Source organism: Ranitomeya variabilis, chromosome 5, assembly GCF_051348905.1.
Source record: "Ranitomeya variabilis isolate aRanVar5 chromosome 5, aRanVar5.hap1, whole genome shotgun sequence".
NCBI lineage: Eukaryota > Metazoa > Chordata > Amphibia > Anura > Dendrobatidae > Ranitomeya > Ranitomeya variabilis.
In genome coordinates this window covers 86,023,242-86,048,993 of record NC_135236.1, presented here as the reverse complement: position 1 = coordinate 86,048,993, position 25,752 = coordinate 86,023,242, and the positions used below count along the sequence as shown (strand labels likewise).

Sequence of the window (25,752 nt, the reverse complement as noted above, 5' to 3'; positions counted from 1 at the left end):
TTCACACGTTCCTGATTTCAATCCTTTTTTTCAGGACTAAAAACCGCAGCTCTTGGCAGAAAACGCAGGTGCGTTTTTGATGCGTTTTTTGATGCGGTTTTTAATGCAGTTTTCTCTGCAGATTGTCTGTTTGACACAAATAAAGCTTTAACTGCAGTGGGGGAAAAAAAAAAAAGAAATGATGTCATTTCCTTGTCCAACCCTTTTCTTCTTCCATCCTCCATTTTGGGACTAAACACCAAAATGAGTGGACGTGTTTTGAATGACAGCGCTCCGCAGAGTGCTGAGCGTAGGCCAGATCACAGCCCGCGGATCCAGCTCTATCCAGCTATTTAAGTCTACGTTCACATTTGCGGTCTGCGCCGCAGCGTCGGGCGCCGCCGCATGCGTCATGCGCCCCTATATTTAACATGGGGGCGCATGGACATGCGTCGCACTTGCGTTTTGCGCCGCATGCGTCACTGCAGCGCACGCATCCGGGCGCAGAGGACGCAGCAAGTTGCATTTTTGCTGCGTCCAAAATCAATCAAAAAAAGGACGCATGCGGCGCAAAACGCAGCGTTGTGCATGCGTTTTGCTGCGTTTTTGTTTGCGTTGTGTGTTGCGGCGCCAACGCTGCGGTGCACAATGCAAATGTGAACATAGCCTAAGTGCCACGTATTTAAGTGCCACGTATCACGTATTTCAGTGCCACGTATTTCAGTGCCACGTATTTCAGTGCCACGTATTTCAGTGCCACGTATTTCAGTGCCACGTATTTCAGTGCCACGTATCACGTATTTCAGTGCCACGTATTTCAGTGCCACGTATTTAAGTGCCACGTATTTCAGTGCGTGCCACGTATTTCAGTGCCACGTATTTCAGTGCCACGTATTTCAGTGCCACGTATCACGTATTTCAGTGCCACGTATTTCAGTGCCACGTATTTCAGTGCCACGTATTTAAGTGCCACGTATCACATATTTAAGTGACACGTATCACGTATTTAAGTGCCACGTATCACATATTTAAGTGACACGTATCACGTATTTAAGTGACACGTATCACGTATTTAATTGCCACGTATTTAAGTGCCACGTATCACGTATCCCACGAAGATCTTCCATGGAGAACAGACACATCCAGAGATATGTCTGCTCTCCACGGCTGCAGCAACACACTGACAGGAGCCATAGTTCCTGTCGGTGTGTCACTGCGCATGCGCGAGCGAGTTTACCGGCGGTCATTGACCCCGGCACTCTCGCTTAACGGCAGTGCTGCGTGGGAAAGTTCAACGCAGCTGTACTGCCGTTAACTGAGACGCCGGAGTCATTGAACTCCGGAACAGTACGCGATACACTGCTAGGTGCTTCGCTCCTGGCAGTTTATCGCCGGAGAGCAGCCGATCGGCGTGGGACACTCGTTTTATGGATTCTGCGGACAGGGAGTATGAATTTGATTTTTTATTTTGTGATTTTTTCCTGGAGGATCGAGGGCTTCGCCTACAAGTGTGCTGTTGGTGAGTATATACTCTGTGTTATGTGTTGTATGTACTGTACTGTGTGTCATGTATGTGTATTGTGTGTGTTTTGTGTAACTTTACAACTGTGCTAAGTCGCCGGACACAGGGACAACTCTCCCATCCTAATACCGGATGGGAGTAGTAGTCCCATACGGCGACTTAGCACAGTGGTGGCACTAGCGTCGCATGGGGACACGCACACACACACACACACACACACAGACACACACACACATACCAAATCAATCAAACGGCCGACACGATCCCCATGCGACGGTATGCCTCCATGTCTCTCCGCCCAAGCACTTCCGCCCACGCACTTCCGGCCGCTTCCCCGCACTTCCTGCTGCAGCGGTTCTGCACCACAAACCGCAATAAAACCCGCAGATATATTTTTGATCTGCGGGTTTTACTGCGGGTTTGACCTCACAATGGAGGTCTATGGGTGCAGAACCGCTGCTGTTTCGGGCAAAGAAGTGACATGCTCCTTCTTTTTTACCGCAGCTATTCAGCGCGGCTTTTTTTTTTTAAATTCAGGATCATGTGCACAGTGGTTCCTGTTTTCCATAGGGTACATTGTACTGTACCCTGCATGGAAAAAAGCTGCGGAACCGCAGCGGCAAAACCGCTGCGGTTCCGCGGTAAAAAACGCACTGTGTGAACATGGCCTTAGGGTTGCAGTTGGGGTTAGAATTAGGCTCTGTGCCCACGGTGCGCATTGGCCGCTGCGGATTCGTAGCGGTTTTCCATCACGTTTACATTACCATGTAAACCTATGGAAAACCAAATCCGCTGTGCCCATGGTGCGGAAAATACCGCACGGAAACACTGCGTTGCATTTTCGACAGCATGTCAATTCTTTGTGCGGATTCCGCAGCGTTTTACACCTGTTCCTCAATAGGAATGCGCAGGTGAAATCTGCACAGAAAACATTGTAAATTTGCAAGGCGTTTTGCCTGTGGATTTTTCAAAGACTGCGGAAAAATCCGCACAGGAATCCGTAACATGGGTACTTAGGGTTAGGGTTGGAACTAGAGTTAAGGTACCTTCACACTAAGCGACGCTGCAGCGATACAGACAACGATGCCGATCGCTGCAGCGTCGCTGTTTGGTCGCTGGAGAGCTGTCACACAGACCGCTCTCCAGCGACCAACGATGCCGAGGTCCCCGGGTAACCATCGGGTTGCTAAGCGCAGGGCCGCGCTTAGTAACCCGATGTTTACCCTGGTAACCAGTGTAAAATGTAAAAAAACTAACAGTACATACTACCTTCGCGTCCCCCGGCGTCCGCTTCCCTGCACTGTGTGAGTGCCGGCCCTAACAGCAGAGCGGTGACGTCACCGCTGTGCTTTGCTTTCACTTTACGGCCGGCGCTCAGTCAGTGCAGGAAGCGGACGTCGGGGGACGCGAAGGTGAGTATGTACTGTTTTTTTACATTTTACACTGGTAACCAGGGTAAACATCGGGTTACTAAGCGCGGCCCTGCGCTTAGTAACCCGATATTTACCCTGGTTACCATTGTAAAACATCGCTGGTATCGTTGCTTTTGCTGTCAAACACAACGATACACGGCGATCTGACGACCAAATAAAGTTCTGAACTTTAACCAACAACCAGCGATATCACAGCAGGATCCTGATCGCTGCTGCCTGTCACACTCAACGATATCGCTAGCCAGGACGCTGCAACGTCACGGATCGCGATATCGTTTAGTGTGAAGGTACCTTTAGGGTTGGAATTAGGGTTAGGCTTGTGGTTGGGGGGGGGGGGGGTTGGGTTAGGCTTGTGGTTAGGGTTATGGTTGGTATTAGGGTTAGGGGTTTGTTGGGGTTAGGGCTATGGTTGGTATTAGGGTTAGGGGTGTGTTAGATTTGGGATTAGAGTTACGGGTGTGTTGGAGTTAGAATTGACGGGTTTCCACTGTTTAGGCACATCAGGGGCTCTCCAAACGCGACATGGCGCCACCATTGATTCCAGGCAATCTTGCATTCAAAAAGTCAAATGGTGCTCCCTCCCGAGCCCCGATGTGCGCCCAAACAGTTGTTTACCCAAACATGGGGCATAAGTGTACTCAGGAACAATTGCACAACCACTTTGGGGGTCCAATTTCTCCTGTTACCCTTGGGAAACTAAAAAAATGTGGCCTAAAATTATTTTTGTGGGGAAAAAAATGATTTTGTATTTTCAAGGCTCTGCGTTATAAACTGTGGTGAAACACTTTGGGCTTCATAGTGCTCTCCACACATCTATATAAGCTCTTTGGGGGGGTCTAGTTTCCAAAATGGGGTCACTTTGGGGGGTTTCTACTGTTTAGGTACATCAGCAGCTCTGCAATTCTGCATTGAAAAAGTCAAACGGCGCTCCTTCTCTTCCAAGCTCTGCCGTGCACCCAAACAGCGGTTTACCCCCACATATAGGGTATCGACGTACTCAGGAGAAATTGTACAACAACTTTCGTGGTCTAATTTCTCCTGTTACCCTTGTGAAAATAAGAATTTGTGGGCGAAAAGATCATTTTTGTGTAAAAAATACAATGTTTTATTTTCACGCCTCTGTTATAAACTTCTTTGAAGCACTTGGGGGCTCAAAGTGCTCACCACACATCAAGATAAGTTCCATAAGGGCTCTACTTTACAAAATGGTGTCACTTGTGGGGGTTTCCACTGTTTAGGCACATCAGGGGCTCTCCAAATGCGACATGGCCTCCGATCTCAATTCCAGCCAATTCTACATTGAAAAAGTCAAACAGTGCTCCTTCTCTTCCGAGCCCTGCTGTGCGCCCAAACAGTGGTTTACCTCCACATATGGGGTATCGGCGTATTCAGGAGAAATTGCACAACAAATTTTGTGGTTCATTGGTTCTGAAGTAAAATGTTTGTGAAAAAAAAGTTAAATGTTCATTTTTTTCCTTCCACATTGTTTCAGTTCCTGTGAAGCACGCAAAGGGTTAATAAACGTCTTGAATGTGGTTTTGAGCACCTTGAGGGGTGTAGTTTTTTTAGAATGGTGTTAAGTTTGGGTATTTTCTGTTATGTACACCCCTCAAAGTGACTTTAAATGTGAGATGATCCCTAAATTTTTTTTTATTTATTAACTATTTTGTGTGACATATCTTTCTGATTTAAAGGAGACCTGTCACCCCCAAAATCGATGGTGAGGTAATCTCACCGTCATCAGGGGCTTATCTACAGCATGCTGCAGATAAGCCGCCGATGTTACCTAAAAGAGGAGAAAAAGAGGTTAGATTATACTCACCCAGGGGCGGTCCCGCTCCAATGAGCATCTCAGGTCCGCTCCGGTGCCTCCCATCTTCATTCCATGACGTCCTCCTCTGGTCTTCACGCCGTGGCTCCGGCGCAGGCGTACTTTATCTCCCTGTTGAGTTCAGAGCAAAGTACTGTAGTGCGCAGGCGCTGGGCCTCTCTGACCTTTCCGGCGCCTGCGCACTGCAGTAATTTGCTCTGTCACATACCCCTTGAGAAAGGCATTCGCCGAAACGCGCGTCGGGGTGGACAGGGGTGGTGTGCCTATACATCCGACCTCGCTATTCTCTACGGTTGATCGGTATGTATACTATAATTATGGCTGTTCTTACTGCTTACACTTGTTTGGAGCATGCGCTCATATACGCAAACATATGAACTGACCTTCCACCTATATCTGTGATTAGTATACATTATGCAGGGTCATTCCATATACCTAGTTATGTGATGTTGGGCTACCCTCCCCTGTCCTATTATTTTTGTGCGTGCTGTGGGTGGCACGGTGATTGTTTCCTACTGTTGTCTACTTACCTGATATTAATCTCAATAAAGTTTTCTATGTTTTGCATATATTGGACTTTTGACTGTAGTTCTTTTGGGTTTTGGTAGATGTTTGTTCATGCAGTCTGTCCTGTATGGTCCTAGTTTAGTCCCGTTTCTCATAATAATGATTTATATTGTACTTGGATGGTAATTATGTGGGGGACTGTTCCACTATATTGTTTTCACGATCCTCTACATGTTTTCTCAATGAGGATAACCTCATACCCACTCATCCAGCCCCCCGGTCCCCTTAGGCTACTTTCACACTAGCGTCGTGCACTGAAGAGGTGTAACGTGGAGGGTGGCAGGTCTCTATGTCCTTCTCTTTAGCACTCATGCACTTTATCTCCCAGGCAAGCTAGTCCCCTGATGATCCGGCTTGCGAAGAAACGCGCTGGGACATTCTAATAGGGAGAGTGCAGGGCATGATATTACTCAGGGGTAGATGTGGACTGCCCTTGTAAGGGCGGGAGTTCGGGGTTTTAGGTTTATCGATAGCCCCTCAGGGATTGACAAGGCATTGTCTCCCGACGCCGCTGATTCATGGACTTCTCCACTCCAGCGAACTGTGGGCTTCACCTAACGCGTCCTTGGTAATTGGTGAGATCGTTCCTTTGTTAATATACCTTGGTTGTATATGACATCTACCATATTTGCTTTACTCCCTCCCCCCTATTTTTCACTTTTTGTGATACCTGCTAATATTTATACAAACAAGGTTACCTAGTTATATTTTTTCGCACCGTACAAGTGCTATAGTCATAACAAGAGGTATCTTGGGATTGTGGGACAGCACACCTTGTTTGTGCAACTGTTGTCCTTACTAATATTTTATATGTACTACTTGGACATGGTGTTTTTCCATACAGGCTACATCATTTAGTACTTCCTCATATTCTTTTGGGGTGACACTTTTTTGTTTGTTTTTTTTTTACTCTACACACATTAAAGGTTATGTTTTAACCCCTTAACGACCGCCGATACGCCTTTTAACGGCGGCCGCTAAGGGTACTTAATCCACAGCGCCGTTAATTAACGTTAATTAATTAATTAACGGCGCTGTGGAAAAAGTGAATAGCGCCCCCCAGAGTCGGATTTTCTCTGGGGTCTCGGTTGCCGAGGGTAGCCGAGACCCCAGAGAACATGATTCGGGGGGTTTTTACCGACCCCCGAGTTGCGATCGCCGGTAATTAACCGTTTACCGGCGGTCGCAACAAAAAAAACAAAACGCGATTTGCCGTTTAATTTCTCTGTCCGCCGATGTGATCGCACATCGGAGGACAGAGAAATGTGGTCCCCGATGACCCCCAATAGCCCCCCAATACTTACCTACCTCCCCCGGTGCTCCTCGTGTCTCCCCATGGGCGCCGCCATCTTTTTTCCGGGAAAAAATGGCGGGCGCACGCGCAGTGCGCCCGCCGCCCGGCACCCGGATGTTCTTTGGGGTCTCGGCTGCCGGGGGTAGCCGAGACCCCAAAGAACATGATCGGGGTCGGTTTGCACCGACCCCTGCTTTGCGATCGCCGGTAATTAACAGTTTACCGGCGACCGCAAAAAAAAAAAAAAAAAGCGATCAGTTATTTCTCTGTCCTCTGATGTGATCGCACATCAGAGGACAGAGAAATAGGGGGATTCGGGGACCCTAACATACTCACCCGGGGTCCCTGGGTCCTCTTCTGTCTTCTCCTGCCAGCCGGCTTTTTCATCATGGCGGGCGCATGCGCAGTGCGCCCGCCATCTGCTGCCATCTGCCGGCCGGCAGGAGAAGACAAGTTGGGGCTAAAATTAGGGTTAGGGTTAGGGTTAGAGTTAGGGTTAGGGTTAGAGTTAGGGTTAGGGTTAGAGTTAGGGTTAGGGTTGGGGCTAAATTTAGGGTTAGGGTTAGGGCTAGGGTTAGGGTTAGGCTACTTTCACACTAGCGTTTTTTGGCTTCCGTCGCAATGCGTCGTTGGAGAAAAAACGCATCCTGCAAAAGTGCTTGCAGGATGCGTTTTTTCTCCATTGGCTTGTATTAGCGACGCATTGCGACGGATTGCCACATGTCGCATCCATCGTGCGACGGATGCGTCGTGCTTCGGCGGACCATCGACAGAAAAAAAACTACATGTAACTTTTTTGTGCGACGTGTCCGCCATTTCCGACCGCGCATGCGTGGCCGGAACTCCGCCCCCGCCTCCCCGCACCTCACAATGGGGCAGCGGATGCGTTGAAAAAACAGCATCCGCTGCACCCGTTGTGCGGCGCTTACAACGCTAGCCTCGGTACGTCGGCCCGACACACTGCGATGGGCCGAGTACGACGCTAGTGTGAAAGTAGCCTTAGGCTTCTTTCACACTTGCGTCGGTACGGGGCGGTCGCAATGCGTCGGCCCGATGTACCGACGCACGTTGTGAAAATTGTGCACAACGTGGGCAGCGGATGCAGTTTTTCAACGCATCCGCTGCCCAGTCTATGTCCTGGGGAGGAGGGGGCAGAGTTACGGCCACGCATCCGCGGAAATGGCGGACGCGACGTACAAAAAAAAGGTTACATTGAACTTTTTTTGTGACGACGGGGGCTAAAGTTATGGTTAGGGTTGGGGCTAAAGTTAGGTTTGGGGCTAAAGTTAGGGTTAGAGTTGGGATTAGGGTTAGGGTTTGGATTAGGGTTGGGATTAGTGTTACGTTTGGGATTAGGGTTGGGATTAGGGTTAGGGTTGGGATTAGGGTTAGGGTTGGGATTAGGGGTGTGTTGGATTTAGGGTTTTGATTAGGGTTATGGTTAGGGTTGAGATTAGGGCTGTTTTGGGGTTAGGGTTGTGATTATCGTTAGGGTTGTGATTAGGATTATGGATCGGGTTGAGATTAGGGTTAGGGCTGTGTTGGGGTTAGGGTTGGAGTTAGAATTGGGGGGTTTCCACTGTTTAGGTACATCAGGGGGTCTCCAAACACGACAGCCAATTTTGCGCTAAAAAAGTCAAATGGTACTCCCTCCCTTCTGAGCTCTGCCGTGCGCCCAAACAGTGGTTTACCCCCACATATGGGGCATCAGCGTACTCGGGATAAATTGGACAACAACTTTTGGGGTCCAATTTCTCCTGTTACCCTTGTGAAAATAAAAACTTGGGGGCTAAAAATCTTTTTTGTTGGAAAAAAATATTTTTTTTTATTTTCACTACTCTGCATTATAAATTTCTGTGAAGCACTTGAGCTTTCAAAGTTCTCACCACATATCTAGATAAGTTCCTTAGGGGGTCTAGTTTCCAAAATTTGGTCACTTGTGGGGGTTTCTACTGTTTAGGTACATTAGGGGTCTGCAAACGCAACATAACGCCCGCAGACAATTCTATCAAAGTCTGCATTCCAAAATGGCGCTCCTTCCCTTCCGAGCTCTGCCGTGCGCCCAAACAGTGGTTTACCCCCACATATGGGGTACCAGCATACTCAGGACAAATTGGACAACAACTTTTGGGGTCCAATTTCTCTTGTTACCCTTGTGAAAATAAAAATTTGGGGGCTAAAAAAATCTTTTTTGTGGGAAAAAAAATATTTTTTATTTTCACTACTCTGCATTATAAACTTCTGTGAAGCACTTGGGCATTCAAAGTTCTCACCACATATCTAGATAAGTTCCTTGGGGGGGTCTATTTTCCAAAATGGGGTCACTTGTTGGGGGTTTCTACTGTTTAGGTACATTAGGGGTCTGCAAAGGCAACATAACGCCCGCAGACAATTCTATCAAAGTCTGCATTCCAAAATGGCACTCCTTCCCTTCCGAGCTCTGCCGTGCGCCCAGACAGTGGTTTACCCCCACATATGGGGTACCAGCATACTCAGGACAAATTGGACAACAACTTTTGGGGTCCAATTTCTCTTGTTACCCTTGTGAAAATAAAAACTTGGGGGCTAAAAAAATCTTTTTTGTGGGAAAAAAAATATTTTTTATTTTCACTACTCTGCATTATAAACTTCTGTGAAGCACTTGGGCATTCAAAGTTCTCACCACATATCTAGATAAGTTCCTTGGGGGGTCTATTTTCCAAAATGGGGTCACTTGTTGGGGGTTTCTACTGTTTAGGTACATTAGGGGTCTGCAAAGGCAACATAACGCCCGCAGACAATTCTATCAAAGTCTGCATTCCAAAATGGCACTCCTTCCCTTCCGAGCTCTGCCGTGCGCCCAGACAGTGGTTTACCCCCACATATGGGGTACCAGCATACTCAGGACAAATTGGACAACAACTTTTGGGGTCCAATTTCTCTTGTTACCCTTGTGAAAATAAAAACTTGGGGGCTAAAAAATCTTTATTGTTAAAAAATATATATTTTTTATTTTCACGACTCTGCATTATAAACTTCTGTGATGCACTTGGGCATTCAAAGTTCTCACTACACATCTAGATAAGTTCCATGGGGGGTCTAGTTTCCAAAATGGGGTCACTTTTGGGGGGTTTCTGCTGTTTAGGCACATCAGGGGCTCTCCAAACGCGACATGGCGTCCGATCTCAATTCCAGTCAATTTTGCATTGAAAAGTCAAATGGCGCTCCTTTGCTTCCGAGCTCAGCCATGCGCCCAAACAGTGGTTTACCCCCACATATGGGGTGTCGGCGTACTCAAGACAAATTGTACAACAGCTTCTGGGGTCCATTTTCTCCTGTTACCCTTGGTAAAATAAAAATTTGGAGGCAAAAAGATCATTTTTGTAGAAAAAATGCGATTTTTTTATTTTCACGGCTCTACGTTATAAACTTCTGTGAAGCACCTGGGGGTTTAAAGTGCTCACCACACATCTAGATAAGTTCCTTAAGGGGTCTAGTTTCCAAAATGATGTCATATGTGGGCGGTCTCTACTGTTTAGGCACATCAGCGGCTCTCCAAACGTGACATGGCGTCCGATCTCAATTCCAGCCAATTCTACATTGAAAAAGTAAAACGACACTCCTTCTCTTCCAAGCTCTGCGGTGCGCCCAAACAGTGGTTTACCCCCATATATGGGGTATCGACGTACTCAGGAGAAATTGTACAACAACTTTTGTGGTCTAATTTCTCCTGTTACCCTTGTGAAAATAAAAATTTGGGGGCAAAAAGATCATTTTTGTAGAAAAAATGAGATTTTTTATTTTCACGGCTCTACGTTATAAACTTCTGTGAAGCACTTGGGGGTTCAAAGTGCTCACCACACATCTAGATAAGTTCCTTGGGGGGTCTAGTTTCCAAAATGGTGTCACTTGTGGGGGGTTTCCACTGTTTAGGCACATCAGGGACTCTCCAAACGCGACATGGCATCCGATCTCAATTCCAGCCAATTCTGCATTGAAAAAGTCAAACGGTGCTCCTTCACTTCCAAGCTCTGCGGTGCGCCCAAACAGTGGTTTACCTCCACATATGGGGTATCGACGTACTCAGGAGAAATTGCACAACAACTTTTGTGGTCTAATTTCTCCTGTTACCCTTGTGAAAATAAGAATTTGTGGGCGAAAAAATCATTTTTGTGAAAACAAATGCGATTTTTTATTTTCACGGCTCTACGTTATAAACTTCTGTGAAGCACTTGGGGGTTCAAAGTGCTCACCACACATCTAGATAAGTTCCTTGGGGGGTCTAGTTTCCAAAATGGTGTCACTTGTGGGGGGTTTCCACTGTTTAGGCACATCAGGGGCTCTCCAAACGCGACATGGCGTCCGATCTCAATTCCAGCCAATTCTGCATTGAAACAGTCAAACGGTGCTCCTTCACTTCCAAGCTCTGCGGTGCGCCCAAACAGTGGTTTACCTCCACATATGGGGTATCGGCGTACTCAGGAAAAATTGCACAACAAAATTTGTGGTTAAATTTCTGTTTTTACACTTGTGAAAATTAAAAAAAATGGTTCTGAAGTAAAATGTTTGCAAAAAAAAGTAAAATGTTCATTTTTTTCTTCCACATTGTTTTAGTTCCTGTGAAGTACGTAAAGGGTTAATAAACTTCTTGAATGTGGTTTTGAGCAGCTTGAGGGGTGCAGTTTTTAGAATGGTGTCACACTTGGTTATTTTCTATCATATAGACCCCTCAAAATCACTTCAAAGGTGATGTGGTCCCTAAAAAAAACATGGTGTTGTAAAAATGAGAAATTGCTGGTCAACTTTTAACCCTTATAACTCCCTAACAAAAAAAAAAATTGTTTCCAAAATTGTGCTGATGTAAAGTAGACATGTGAGAAATGTTATTTATTAACTATTTTGTGTGACATATCTCTCTGATTTAAGGGCATAAAAATACAAAGTTTGAAAATTGCAAAATTTTAAAAATTTTCGCCATATTTCCATTTTTTTCATAAATAATCGCAAGTAATATCGAAGAAATGTTACCACTAACTTGAAGTACAACATGTCACGAAAAAACAATCTCAGAATCAGCGGGATCCGATAAAGCGTTCCAGAGTTATAACCTCATAAAGTGACACTGGTCAGAATTGTAAAAATTGGCTCGGTCATTAAGTACCAAATTGGCTCTGTCACTAAGGGGTTAATTCCTACTTGTGCTATGTTCTCTCATGATTGGTGGGATTTGTTGGATACATCCAATAAGATTTATTCATATTTTGCTTTTTTTGTTTCCATCTCAATCGGCCCCTCCACGAGACCTATCCATCAATGTCAATGGCTAGGGGTGATCCTCGACTCTACCCTCTCTTTCAAGCCTCATATCCAAGCCCTTGCCTCCTCCTTTTGACTTAAACTCAGTAATATTTCCCGGATCCGTGCATTCCTTGACCATGAAACCACAAAAAAACTAGTGCACGCCCTTATCATCTCTCGCCTTGATTACTGCAACCTCCTACTCTCTGGACTCCCCTCTAGGACTCTGGCACCTTTCCAATCCATCCTAAACTCTGCTGCCCGACTAATCTACCTGTCTCCCCGTTATTCCCCAGCCTCTCCTGTCTGCCAAGCTTCACTGGCTTCCTATTGTCCAGAGGCTTCAGTTCAAAACCCTAACTATGACATACAAAACCATCCACAACCTGTCTCCTCCATACATCTGTGACATGGTCTCCTGGTACTTACCCACACACAACCTTCGATCCTCTCAAGATCTCCTTCTCTACTCCCCTATTATCTCTTCTTCCCACATCTGCATACAAGACTTCTCCTATGCCTCCCCATACTCTGGAACTCTCTACCCCAACATATCAGACTCTCCCCTACCACGGAAACCTTCAAAAAGAACCTGAAGATCCACCTTTTCTGACAAGCCTACAACCTGCCGTGATCCTTAGTCTGCTGAACCGCCACACGACCAGCAGGGCCGGCTCCAGGTTTTTGAGGGCCCCGGGCGAAAGAGTCTCAGTGGGCCACCCTCTTTAACACATACCACGATTCATGATGCACAGATACAGCAGAGAAATATAGCACAGCCAAGTAGCGTATAACAGAGCCCACGTAGTATATAACACAGCCTATATAACACAGCCACGTAGTATATAGCAGCCACGTAGTATATTACCCAGCCACGTAGTATATAGCACAGCCACGTAGTATATTGCCCAGCCACGTAGTATAAAGCAGACACGTAGTATATAGCACAGCCACGTAGTATATTGCCCAGCGACGTAATATATTGCACAACCACGTAGTATATTGCCCAGCCACGTAGTATACAGCCCAGCCACGTAGTATATTGAGAGCCACGTAGTATATAGCACAGAGATGTAGTATATAACACTGCCAAACCAAGTAATATATACCACAGCCACGTAGTATATAGCACAGCCCACACAGTATATAGCAATGTGGGCACCATATCCCTGTTAAAAAAAGAATTAAAATAAAAAATAGTTATATACTCACCCTCCGTCGGCCCCGGATCCAGCCCAGGCGTTTACCGATGCTTTACCGATGCTCCTCGCTACGCTCCTGTCCCAAGAGTGCATTGCGGTCCCGCGAGATGATGACATAGCGGTTTCGCGAGACAGCAATGCATGGACCGGTCACCGGAGCGTCGCGAGGAGCGGGAAAGGCCTGGGCTGGATCTGGGAGCCGACGAAGGGTGAGTATATAATGATTTTTTATTTTTTGTATTTTTAACATTCGATCTTTTTACTATTGATGCTATTGATAGGCAGCATCAATAGTAAAAAGTTGGTTACACAGGGTTAATAGCAGCGTTAACGGAGTGCGTTACACCGCGGCATAACGTGGTCCGATAACGCTGGCATTAACCCTGTGTGAGCGCTGACTGGAGGGGAATATGGAGGGGGCACTGACGGCAGGGGAGTATGGAGCGGCCATTTCGCCACCGGACTGTGCCCGTCGCTGATTGGTCGTGGCCGTTTTGCCGCGACCAATCAGCGACTTGGGATTTCCGTGACAGACAGACGGAAGTGACCCTAAGGCCGGTTTCACACTTGCGTTTGGAGCAGCTGCGGAGGGCTGCGGACTTCCTCCGTGAAGCCCCGCCCTCCGCCGGTAACATTAGGTTCGCAGGTCGTGCGGCTGTATGCGGAGGCTGCCGCATGCGTCGTTTTGACGCTGCAGATAAAAAAAAAATGCTACAGGCTGTGTCCTACGCTGGTCGCCGCAGAGGCAAAACGACGCATGCGGCAGCCTCCGCATACAGCCGCACGACCTGCGTACCTAATGTTAAATATAGGTACACAGGCCGCATGCCGGCCGCATGCAGAAGTAGACGGAGCTAGCGGCGGAGGACGGGGCTTCACGGAGGAAGTCAGCAGCCCTCCGCAGCTGCTCCAAACACAAGTGTGAAACCGGCCTTAGATAATTATATAGTATATATATATATATATGTGTGTGTGGACATGTAATGTTACATAACATCTCTAGAAGGTGAGCCTGTTCAGCAGCTATAAATCCTGATGAGCCCCCTCCAGAGAACAGAGAAGGATAAGGCTTCTGTGCCCCATCTGCCCCCTGACAGGACACCACAGCTCCATTCTGAAGACTGAAGTTTGGAGAAGTAAATCTAGGAAATCTTGAGAGGGGGCTGCTGTGTCCTGTCAGGGGGCAGGTTGGGCTCAGCAGTCTTATGCTTCTCTGCAGGAGGTGAAAGGGGAAGGGGCACTCAGCTCTGCTATTTTGATGATACAGACAGGGGTCAGAGTGACTCAGGACATAGCAGCTGCTGTGCTGACTGACTCTGTCAATGAGCACAGTAGCCGACTCAGTGAGGATGGTCGGCTGCAGGGACTGGACTAGAGCCTGTCCGGACACCGTCCATACACTTAAACCACACAGGCTCAGACATCACTCACCGGGGGAGGGGGCTGCTCCGTAACTCACTCCTGAGTTCTGACTGTGACGGGAGAATACTGTAGTAACGTGCTCAGCCGGGAATGGATGCTGGAAAGTCCCGCCCTCCTGTTGCTCAGCACTGGCTTCCTCTCCCAGCTGTCTGTCACAATAACTCCTGCTGCTCCCTCCACACACTCAGCGCTCTGGTGGTTTATGAAAATTCTGACCGCGGGCCCCTTACACCAGTGTGCGCGCTGTATCGCAGACAGCGTGAGTGGGCCCCCCGTCTCGCCAGGGCCCCGGCACTTGCCCGGGTGCGCCGGGTGCTGACGCCGGCCCTGTCGACCAGCTCTACCCTCTCCTACTGTATCCTCACTCATCCTCTGTGGACTGTGAGCCCTCGCGGGCAGGGTCCTCCTGTACTTGAGTATGCCTTGTTTTGCTCATGATTATTGTGCTTGTCTATATCTGCCCATTTCACATGTAAAGCACCGTGGAATAAATGGCGTTATAAAGATGTATTATAATCTACTATATAACAGTCTAAGGGTCACTTCCATCTTTCTGGCTGTCCAGTGGCGTATCTGGGGGGGGGGGGGGTACAGCCGGGGCATGTGCCCCGGGCGCAGCTGGCAGGGGGCGCAGTCCTGCCGCCTTATTCGGCGGTCCGCAGTGTCTTCCCCGGCGGCTGCATACTGCCGCCCACAGTCTGGGAGTCATCTGTTCTGTGTGCCAACTGTCAAGCTGACAGCCGGCACAGAGAAGCTGCAGAGCGCCGGCTCCTAACATGTGCAGAGGTGGAGGGGGCCCTTGCAGGGTGGCTGCGGCAGGCAGGGAGAAATCCCTGCAACTCCGCTGCCCAGCGATCTGTCTTCCTGCTTCCTCTCACACAGACGCGCCGCTGGATGACGTCTTCATTCAGCGGCCGGCTGTGTCAGAGGAAGGCGATGATATGCTACAGCAGAGCGCGAGAGAGGTGAGAGGGGGGTGTGTGTGTGTGGCGCGCTGCAGGGGAATGTACAGATAAGTGAATGGTGTGCGTGTATGGGGGGGAGGAGAGGGCAATGATAGGGCTGGCGGGGAGAGAGCATTGATGGGGATGGTGGAGGAGAGGGCAATGATGGGGCTGACGGGGAGAGCAATGATGGGGATGGTGGAGGAGGGGAGAGCAATGATGGTGCTGACGGGGAGAGAGCAATAATGGGGATGGTGGAGGAGGAGAGGGCAATGATGGGGCTGACGGGGAGAGAGCAATGATGGGGATGGTGGGGGATGAGAGGGCAATGATGGGGCTGACGGGAGAGAGCAATGATGGGGATGGTGGAGGAAGAGAGGGCAATGATGGGGCTGACGGGGAGAGAGCAATGATGGGAATGGTGGGGGAGGAGAGGGCAATGATGGGGCTGATGGGGAGAGAGCAATGATGGGGATGGTGGGGGAGGAGAGGGCAATGATGGGGCTGACGGGGTGCATATGTCCTTGGGGGGGTGCCAAAATGAATTCTTGCCCCGGGTGCCAGAAACCCTAGATACACCTGTGTCTGTCTGCCACGAAAATCCCCAATCACTGATTGGTCGCGGCCAAACGGAAATGGCCGCTCCTTACTCCCCTGCAGTCAGTGCCCGCTCCATACTCCCCTCCAGTCAGCGCTCACACAGGGTTAATGGTAGCGTTAAAGGACCGCGTTATGCCGCGGTGTAACGCACTCCGTTAACGCTGCTATTAACCCTGTGTGACTAACTTTTTACTATTGATGCTGCCTATGCAGCATCAATAGTAAAAAGATCTAATGTTAAAAGTAATAAAAACAAATGAAGAATCATTATATTCTCACCTTCCGGCGCCTTTCCCGCTCCTCGCGACGCTCCGGTCCATGCATTGCAGTCTTGCGAGATGATGACGTAGCGGTCTCGCGAGACTGCTGCGTCATCATCTCGCGAGACCGCAATGCATTCTTGGGACCGGAGAGTTGCGAGGAGCATTGCTGAACGCCTGGGCTGTATCCGGGGTCCATCGGAGGGTGAGTATATAATGATTTTTTATTTTAATTCTTTTTTTAACAGTGATATAGTGCCCACATTGCTATATACTACGTGGACTGTGCAATATACTACGTGGGCTGTGCAATATACTACGTGGGCTGTGCAATATACTACGTGGCAGTGCAATATACTACGTGGGCTGTGCAATATACTACGTGACTGCAAAATACTATGTGGGCAGTGCAATATACTACGTAGGCTGTGCAATATACTACGTGGCTGTGCTATATACTAAGTGGGCTGTGCAATATACTACGTGGCTGTGCTATATACTAAGTGGGCTGTGTTATATGCTACATGGGCTGTTATATACTATGTGGCTGTGCTATACACTACGTCGCCGGCCGTGAACAATCAGCGACAGGCGCAGTCCAGCCGCAAATTGGAGTGGGATTTGAACCACGCTTCGCTAATTGGTCGCGCCCGGCCAGCCGAATCCTGTGTAGTCATTGTATTATTCTAAAATCTTCATAAATAAACTACATACATATTCTAGAATACCCAATGTGTTAGAATCAGGCCACCAGCTAGTAATAAATAATTAGTAAATCAGCTAGAATGGAGTTGCTAAAAGGAGGTCCTCAAAAAATCCACTACGATCCAACGTTGTAAATTACAAGGACTCTGTTGCTGCGCTGTTATGCTTCTCCCTGTGAAGCTCTGTTCACTTTTTGAAAAACTCGATTACAGTCACCTCAGCACCAAACTGTCACCATTGTAGGCTACAGGGAGGACCACAAAAAATTCACTCCGAACTAGACGCAACCCTCAGCTCACCGCTCCTGGATCTCAGCTCACTCTGCAAAGATGGCGCCTTTGAGGCCGGAAGTTCCCCTCAGCATGTAATCTCGCGAGCTACAGACAGGTGCTCGGTGGTTGCTAGGGTCGCCTGGTTACCGGGCCTGTGGCTGGGAGGACGGCCCGCCGGCAGCGGATACACCTCCCCTCATCCCTCCCCTGGGAAGAGACGTCTACCTGACCGCGGTGACGTGTCCTTCACTCGACGGTGGCGGCTGACAGCACCGGGGGAGGCGAGGAGCGAGCAGGTAATGTGTGGTAATGGCGGAGAGGAGGGAAGTGAGTGACGTCACGTCCCGGGAGTTAGAGGCTGTCATAGACGGCTGTGTATGTAATGTGCGTGTGTAGGGATGTTACGTGTCATATGTATGTACAGTGATGTGTCACGTGTGCAGTCGTGTGTTGTCATACGTGTGATGTCTGTCATTATGTGTGGGGTCCTAGACCCGTCCTCTGTGTACATAGCGGCAGCTTCTGCCTTCAGGGGCCATATTGCCTTGAGTTGTCATGTCTGGTACATGTGACGCGTGTTAGAAGGCCATGGATGTCATGTGTAGTGCAGAGGAGTCTCCTGTCCTCTCACATGTCTGCTGCTCTCTCATTGCAAGATCTCTCCCTGTGACACATGTAGCGCCCATGTACAGGAACCCTGTTTGCTTCCCCCGTCCCCGTGGGCAGGAGGCCCATTTGCTTCCCCCGTCCCCGTGGGCAGGAGGCCCATTTGCTTCCCCCGTCCCCGTGGGCAGGAGGCCCATTTGCTTCCCCCGTCCCCGTGGGCAGGAGGCCCATTTGCTTCCCCCGTCCCCGTGGGCAGGAGACCCATTTGCTCCCTGTAGGCAGGAGTCCCATTTGCTCCCCCCCATGGGCAGGAGGCCCGTTTGCATCCCCGTGGGCGGGAGGCCCGTTTGCTTCCCCCGTCCCCGTGGGCGAGAGGCCCGTTTGCTTCCCCCGTCCCCAAGGGCGAGAGGCCCGTTTTCTCCCTGTAGGCAGGAGGCCCGTTTGTTTCCCTCCCGTGGGCAGGAGGCCCTTTTGCTTCCCCCGTCCGCGTGGGCGGGAGGCCCGTTTGCTTCCCCCGTCCCCGTGGGCAGGAGACCCGTTTGCTTCCTGTAGGCAGGAGACCCGTTTGCTTCCTGTAGGCAGGAGGCCCGTTTGCTTCCTGTAGGCAGGAGGCCCGTTTGCTTCCTGTAGGCAGGAGGCCCGTTTGCTTCCTGTAGGCGGGAGGCCCGTTTGCTTCCTGTAGGCGGGAGGCCCGTTTGCTTCCCCCGTCCCCATGGGCAGGAGGCCCGTTTTGCTCCCTGTAGGCGGGAGGCCCGTTTTGCTCCCTGTAGGCGGGAGGCCCGTTTGCTTCCCCCATCCCCGTGGGCAGGAGGCCCGTTTTGCTCCCTGTAGGCGGGAGGCCCGTTTTGCTCCCTGTAGGCGGGAGGCCCGTTTTGCTCCCTGTAGGCGGGAGGCCCGTTTTGCTCCCTGTTGAGGTTTGTTGGGTGCAGCGGATATAAGGATAAAACAACCTCTAGCTCCGGATGAGGATTTGCTTCAATGTCTCGTTTTGGGTAGCGATGTTTTGTAGTCTCATTCCTGATCGCGTTCCACATTCATTTCGAGATCTCTGTTTGCAGCGATTGAAAGGACATTTCCAATGCTAACATGGCGAGGATGAAGACTCCTCCGTGTAACCTGTGAGCACTTGGTGCCCAGTCACATCTTCATCTTCTAGACAGAAGCAATGAAAGATGCTATTTAGAGACCTAAAGCAGAGGCTTTAGAAATGGCGGCTTCTATACTGGGATATGGCAGCACTTTTCCCTGTGCCATGGAGGAGCTCTGATGACACTAGAGAAGCTGTCAGCCTGTATCCTCACCATGAGGAATCGCCCAGACCCCTTGTGTAACGCTGCTCTGTGTGTTTTCGGTGCAGGTGGAGAACATGGGTAACCCTTCAGTGCAAGAAATTCGGTAGCAAAGAAGCAAATATGGGTTGAATGTGACAACTGCTCATCTGAACGTCAGTTCAAAATGGGAAGGTGAGTGCCAGACCTGAGGAAGAAGTGGTGGGAATTTCGTGGACAGTAACCATGGCGAGCGTGGCCATACAGTTTACACAATTGTCTGCAGACAGCTATACCTCATGACTCGCCCATACACATGGACACTCCGCTTGGTCGACTGTGCAGGTGTTCTTTAGTATAGTGCTACGTTCTCATTCACTGTCCCTTATTTTTCCTTGCACAGTGGTGCCCAAGGCCCCCCGCAGTGCAGAGGACTGCAGCCGCCCCCCATCCACTTTTGTCTATGCAAAGCGACCACCAGGCAAAAAACAGAGATGGGGGCCAGTATATATCGTCTATCATGTCTTGCATAAAAGGCAAATTCAGTCATTATTTTGGTCAGATTTTAAGACCTATCTCTGAGCAGCATGAGGGGGGCTTATTGCTCTCACTCTATAAAGCAGTGGTCATATTGGTTCTGTGTTGTTTGTGCTTGCAGGTTAAGCATATCCTGCCTCCTTCCCGCTTCGTGGCACTTTAGTATATCCCCCGGTGGGTGCCCCCGTGCCCTGAATACCACCCTGCGGCAGCTGGTGATTATTGGTGCCGTGGTTAGCGTCCTATTCTTTCTGATCTACTCTCTACTACTGGTCAGGACTAAGTACGGCCGTTCCCAGCGAGACCGACACTATCACAGGTAAGATGTTTTGGGTTCTTTTCTTTTATATTATAAACTTGACTATAAGGAAAAATCCAGCCCCCAGCCTGCCCGGAGGAGAGGAGGGTTTTAAAAGAAGTTGCTTTTTGTGAACTTTTGTGCTCGTTATTATATTCGGTCACATCCTTTCCCAATACTGTAGCTTGTACTGGCTTCTTGCCACCACAGTGCAGTGTTATCTTCTACTTATATTTATCTACTCTAAGCAATGAAATGATGACGTCCACCATTATACCTCCTTCTCCACCTGTTACAGGGGTGGAAACGACAGTGGCACTAACCAGTCACCCATTAGTAACATGTTTGGCAGTCATTTACACAGGCGGACCACTCTAATGAAGCGCACTGAACGCTCTGTGATCATGGGCAATTCCTGCACGTCTTGTGGCGGTCTAATAGCTGAAAAATATGGGTCGGCGGACACTCAAGTACGTCACTCGAGCACCCACGATGCTCTGTTCATATCCGTGCACCCCAAGTAAACTGGAGGAACGAGCACTTGCGCTCATCACTATTCATTACTTGTATGCTAACATAGTTCTTGGTAGCACAGGTCCTGTTTACACAGGATGAGGCTGTGCTGAGAATGATGATGTTTTTGTGCAGCATAAAAGATTTTCACCTTTTCAGCTCGCTTATGAGGTGATTGCGAGCTTTCATAGACTTCAAGATTATGAGGAATGAAGCTTTCCTAGGAATACTTGTTCACAATAGTCTTGCAGTGTGAAAAGTCACAATATTACTAATCGGATATGATTGCGATTATGCTGCCCTGTATAAATAAGTCTGGCATAGTACTGGAGCAAGTTCACTCCTGAATTAGCAAAAGCTGCACATAATATAAATCATGCCGTTTGGGCAATGGGAGCAATTGGAGAACACGGAGCACATTGTGTATTTATTTTTACGTTCCCTTTGTGTGTCCCCCTCATTCTACTATATAGGTAGATACACAACAGCCAGCCATCAATTGCCTCCCAAGGGGGCAGTATGAGGTCCACAAATACTCCAGAAACATAATCTTCATGTATGTATGTATATGCTCTGTTTGCTCATGACTAGTAGCAAAGCTTCAGCATAGTCATCTGATGACAGATACACCATAAAAGTGTCTAGTGTCTTCTAGGATTAGAAAAAAGGATCTGTCTTTTTGTTTTGTTTTTCAGAAACAGCGCAATTTTGTCAAAATAGACATGTTAACATATTTCAAGTTATATGTGTAATAAACATATATTGTACTTGGGCCATGTATTGAATACCCAGTATCTTCCAATTTTTGAATTCCCCCAGTTTAATAAATTCCGGTAAAACTTCGTTGTGCCATATTGGAGAGAGATTTGTCAGGAGCCCCACTCCTAGTCTTTTTAATTTCCTCCCACACCTTTTGTAGTAGTGTCAAAGTAGGATAGGCCGCTCCAAACTTCCTAAAACTACCTGCCTCCAAGCCCTAAACTAATGAACCCCTTCCCAACAACTGAACCAAAATCCTTTGAACCAAACCCATGCCATTCACCTCCCTCCAGTCTCTCATCTGTTGACCCTGCGCTGCCAAAAAATAGATCCAAGGGTTAGGAAGTGTCAGTCCCCCTCAGTCCTTAGGCCTCTGCGGTAATTCCCACCTGATTCTTGGCTATTTTTTTTTCCCCCCAAACAAGAGCCCCTCACACTTTAATGTGGGTTTTTTTTCTGATCAGACAGAATTTGTTTTCCAAGTAATCCTGATTGTAGTGACATGTGGGTTCTTCACGTTCTTGCGCTCAGCTGTGTTATTTTGCCGTTTAGATACCTGGCTCGTGTTACCGATATGGAAGCCACTGACACTGGCAACCCCAATATTAACTATGGGATAGTGGTGGACTGTGGAAGCAGCGGATCACGGATATTTGTATACTGCTGGCCCCGACATAATGGCAATCCACATGACCTGCTGGATATAAAGCAGATGAGAGACCAGAATAGAAAGACTGTGGTGATGAAGATCAAACCAGGTAATGACCCAAGTGATGAGATCCCAGGCCTACTGGTGGATTACTTGGTTGTCGTCAGGGATTGGACTCACAATGTGTATAGAGGCATCTTGACGCCTCACAGCAGCAGATATTGGGGATGTGGGGGTTGGTCGGATGGCAATGTTTTGAGATGTTGGCAGAGGGGTCTGTCTTTGGCTGATTACCCTCCTCTGAAAAGTGGCTTGGAAACTGTGCATCCTTGCCTTTCCTGAAAGGTCATCCCAGGATAGGCTACCAGTGTCTTGATATCTTCATTACCTGACATGATCTCTTCAGTGATGGTACATCTTCATCCTCCTCCCCCATTAATACTGGGTCTGTAATTATCCCGCCACATATTAGAGAAGCGTAAGCAGATAATGCCCGTACTGCTGCATCTGGAGTTATAATAAAGTGCCAAGTTCTGAGATTAGTGACGTCTTTGGGGAACCCACAGGGTAATCTCACTGGATACAGACAGTGGCTGCTTAGTATGCAGGAGGGACTGCTACGGTTACGGACAGTGTTTCAGTATTTACTTGCCTTCTAACCCATGATATTGCATTAGTTTTTTAGTTTTTTAAAGTTTTAGCATTAGTTTTTTAAAGTTTTTTAAATTCTTGCTGATTTTTCATGCAGTGTCGTATTTGAGTCTTATGAGCCCTGGGGAAAAATGTGGATCTACCCCTCCCCTGTCACCTGATGTCCTGTTATCAGTCCTGCAAAATCACAATCCCCAGCCCCCACCTATTGCTCCTTTCAGAGCAGTTCTCCTAATAGCTACTTGTTGAAAAGCCATGTTATCTCTTTATGCTAACATTCTAGTGATAATAGTGTAGGAATCAGAACAAGCACTGAGTGTGTTTCTTTAGAATAATAAAACTCTACTCAAGTTCTGCTAATGCTACAGTTCTGCTACTGCCCAGAATTCTTACTCGAGGAGGGAGGAGAGCTCTGGGAGGAGGGAGGAGAGCTCTGGGAGGAGGGAGGAGAGCTCTGGGAGGAGGGAGGAGAGCTCTGGGAGGAGGGAGGAGAGCTCTGGGAGGAGGGAGGAGAGCTCGGGGAGGAGAGCTCTGGGAGGAGGGAGGAGAGCTCTGGGAGGAGGGAGGAGAGCTCGGGGAGGAGAGCTTTGGGGGTCAGGGAAAGAGCTTGGGGAAGCAGAGCTCCAGAGGGTAGGGATGAGGGCTCGGGGTGGGAGGGAGGAGAGCTCAGGGAGGAGAGCTTGTGGGGGGGTTGGAAGGGAGGAGAGCTCATGGGGGGATGGAGGGAGGAGAGCTGGGGGGAGGAGGAGATCCTAGTGAGAGAAGTGTACAGAATTTTCGCTTTCTTGGCCTTTTTTCAGAGAATATCAATAACAGCAAAACTTTCTCTCCACTCATGGTTAGTGGTTGGGTGAAGCCATTTACTGTCAAACTACTGTGTTTTCTCTTTTTAAATCATATTGACAACCCAAAACATCCAAATGACCCTGATCAACAGTTCACATACCCTCGTGATTTTGGCCTGATAAGGCCTCTTTCACACTTCAGTCTTTTGGCGTCAGTTTGAAACCGCCATTTTCGTCAAATAGCGGATCCGCCATTTTTTTTTTTTTGCGGATCCGCTATTTTCCCATAGACATGCATTAGCGACGGATTGTGGCGCATGGTCGTCCGTTCCATCCGCCATGCGACGGATCCGTCGAGATTTGGTGGCGTCATCTAGACATTGACGGACATTGTAACGTTTTTTGTCTGCTCCGAAATGGCGGTTCGCGACGGATCCGTCGCGTCCGCCATTCCATAGAATGGCTGCCTATGGGCGACGGATCCGTCGCGACCGTCATTTCGGCGGATCCGTCGCCCCAATCCGCTTTTTCAATTGCGCATGCTCCAAAAAGTAGATACTTTTCCCAGACAACCCCCCAGTAACTGATCCGTCAAAAAAACGGATCCGTTAGAACCGTTTTCTCAACAATTGTGACGGATCTGTCTATCCGTCACTATGTCGGAGCTGACTGACGCCAAACAACTGAAGTGTGAAAGAAGCCTAACATGCACAGAAGTTGACACAAATGGGTTTGAATGGCTACTAAAGGTAACATCCTCACCGGTGACCTGTTTGCTTGTAATCAGTGTGTGTGCATAAAAGCTGAGTGAGTTTCTGGGATCCAGGCAGACTCTTGCATCTTTCATCCAGCCACTGACGTCATGGGGAAAGCAAAAGAATTGTCAACGGATCTAGGTAGTTGAACTGTATAAGACAGGAAAGAGATACAAAAAGATATCCAAGGAATTGATAAATCCAGTCAGCAGCATTCAAACTGTGATTAACAAATGGAAAATCAGGGGCTCTGTAAAAACAAAACCATGGTCAGGTAGACCAACAAAAATGTCATCCACAACTGCCAGGAAAATTGTGGATGCAAAGAAAAACCCGCAAATAACATCAGCTGAAATACTGGACTTCCTAAAAACTAGCGGTGTGGCTGTTTCAAAATGCACAATAAGGAGGCACGTGAAGAAAAATGGGCTGCATGGTCGAGTCACCAGGGGAAAGCAATTACTGTGCAAATGCCACAAAGTATCTCGCCTATAATACGCAAAACAGTACAGAGACAAGCCTCAAAACTTCTGGAACAAGGTAATTTAGAGTGATGAGACCAAAATTTAACTTTTTGGCCACAACCATAAATGTTACATTTGGAGGGAGGTCAACAAGGTCTATGATGAAAGGAACACCATTCGTACTGTAAAGCATGGAGGTGGAACGCTGATGTTTTTGGGATGGGTGAGCTGCAAGGCACAGGAAATGTGGTTAAAGTTGAAGGAAAGATGAATGCAGCACGTTATCAGCAAATACTGGAAGCAAATTTGCCCTCATCAGCCCAGAAGCTGCACATGAGATGTACTTGGCGTTCCAACATGACAACGATCCAAAACACAAGGCCAAGTCGACCTGTCATTGGCTACAGTGAAGGTTGTGGAGTGGCCATCTCAGTCTCCTGACCTCAATATCATTGAGCCTCAATATCATTGAGCCTCAATATCATTGAGCCTCAATATCATTGAGCCTCAATATCATTGAGCCTCAATATCATTGAGCCTCAATATCATTGAGCCACTATGGGGAGATCGCAAGTGCGCAGTTGATGCTAGACAGCCCAGGAATTTACAGGAACTGGAGGCTTTTGCCAAGAAGAGTGGACAGCTTTACCATCTGAGAAAATAAAGAACCTCATCCACAACTACCACAAAAGACTTCAAGCTGTCATTGATGTTAGAGGGGGCAATACATGGTATTAAGAAATGGGGGTATGTGAACTTTTGATCAGGGTCATTTGGATGTTTTGGGTTGTCACTATGATTTAAAAAGAGAAAACACAATAGTTAGACAATAAATGGCTTCACACAGCCACTAACCATGATTGGAGAAAAGGTTTTGGTGCTATCATTCATATTCTGTGAAAAAAGTCCAAGAAAGCATAAATTCTGCCGGGATATGTAAACTCTTGAGCACAACTGTATGTTGTCACGAGTGCAAAATGCTATTCATGAAAAGGGTGGTGTCTAGGAAATATACCCCCCCCCCCCCGACCTTGCGTAAAAAACAGGTATAGATAGCTGATTTTGTTTGTTGAGAAAGTTATCAAGAAAAAAAAAAAAGTATAAGCAGCGTGTGCAGCCTCTGTACCCGTTGTCTGTGAGTCCCAGGTTTAATGCCACA

The 25,752-nt window shown here is 48.2% G+C and overlaps 2 protein-coding genes across 3 annotated transcripts in view; one reads left to right on the top strand and one right to left on the bottom strand.

Moving 5' to 3' along the window:
- LOC143775012 (uncharacterized) overlaps positions 1–17,448 on the bottom strand; it is a 50,867-nt gene extending 33,419 nt beyond the window's left edge. Inside the window, exon 1 of the mRNA XM_077262830.1 lies at positions 17,336–17,448. The gene's annotated coding sequence lies outside the window, so the exon portion shown is untranslated. The remainder of the gene's footprint in view (positions 1–17,335) is intronic.
- A 17-nt stretch (positions 17,449–17,465) lies between these two features.
- Positions 17,466–25,752, top strand: part of ENTPD4 (ectonucleoside triphosphate diphosphohydrolase 4) — a 29,218-nt gene continuing 20,931 nt past the window's right edge. For both annotated transcript variants that reach the window (XM_077262832.1, XM_077262831.1), the window contains exons 1-4: positions 17,466–17,604; positions 19,272–19,377; positions 19,841–20,038; positions 21,842–22,047. In XM_077262832.1, the coding sequence (XP_077118947.1) occupies positions 19,370–19,377; positions 19,841–20,038; positions 21,842–22,047 (412 nt within the window). In that variant the 5' untranslated portion in view covers positions 17,466–17,604; positions 19,272–19,369. The remainder of the gene's footprint in view (positions 17,605–19,271; positions 19,378–19,840; positions 20,039–21,841; positions 22,048–25,752) is intronic.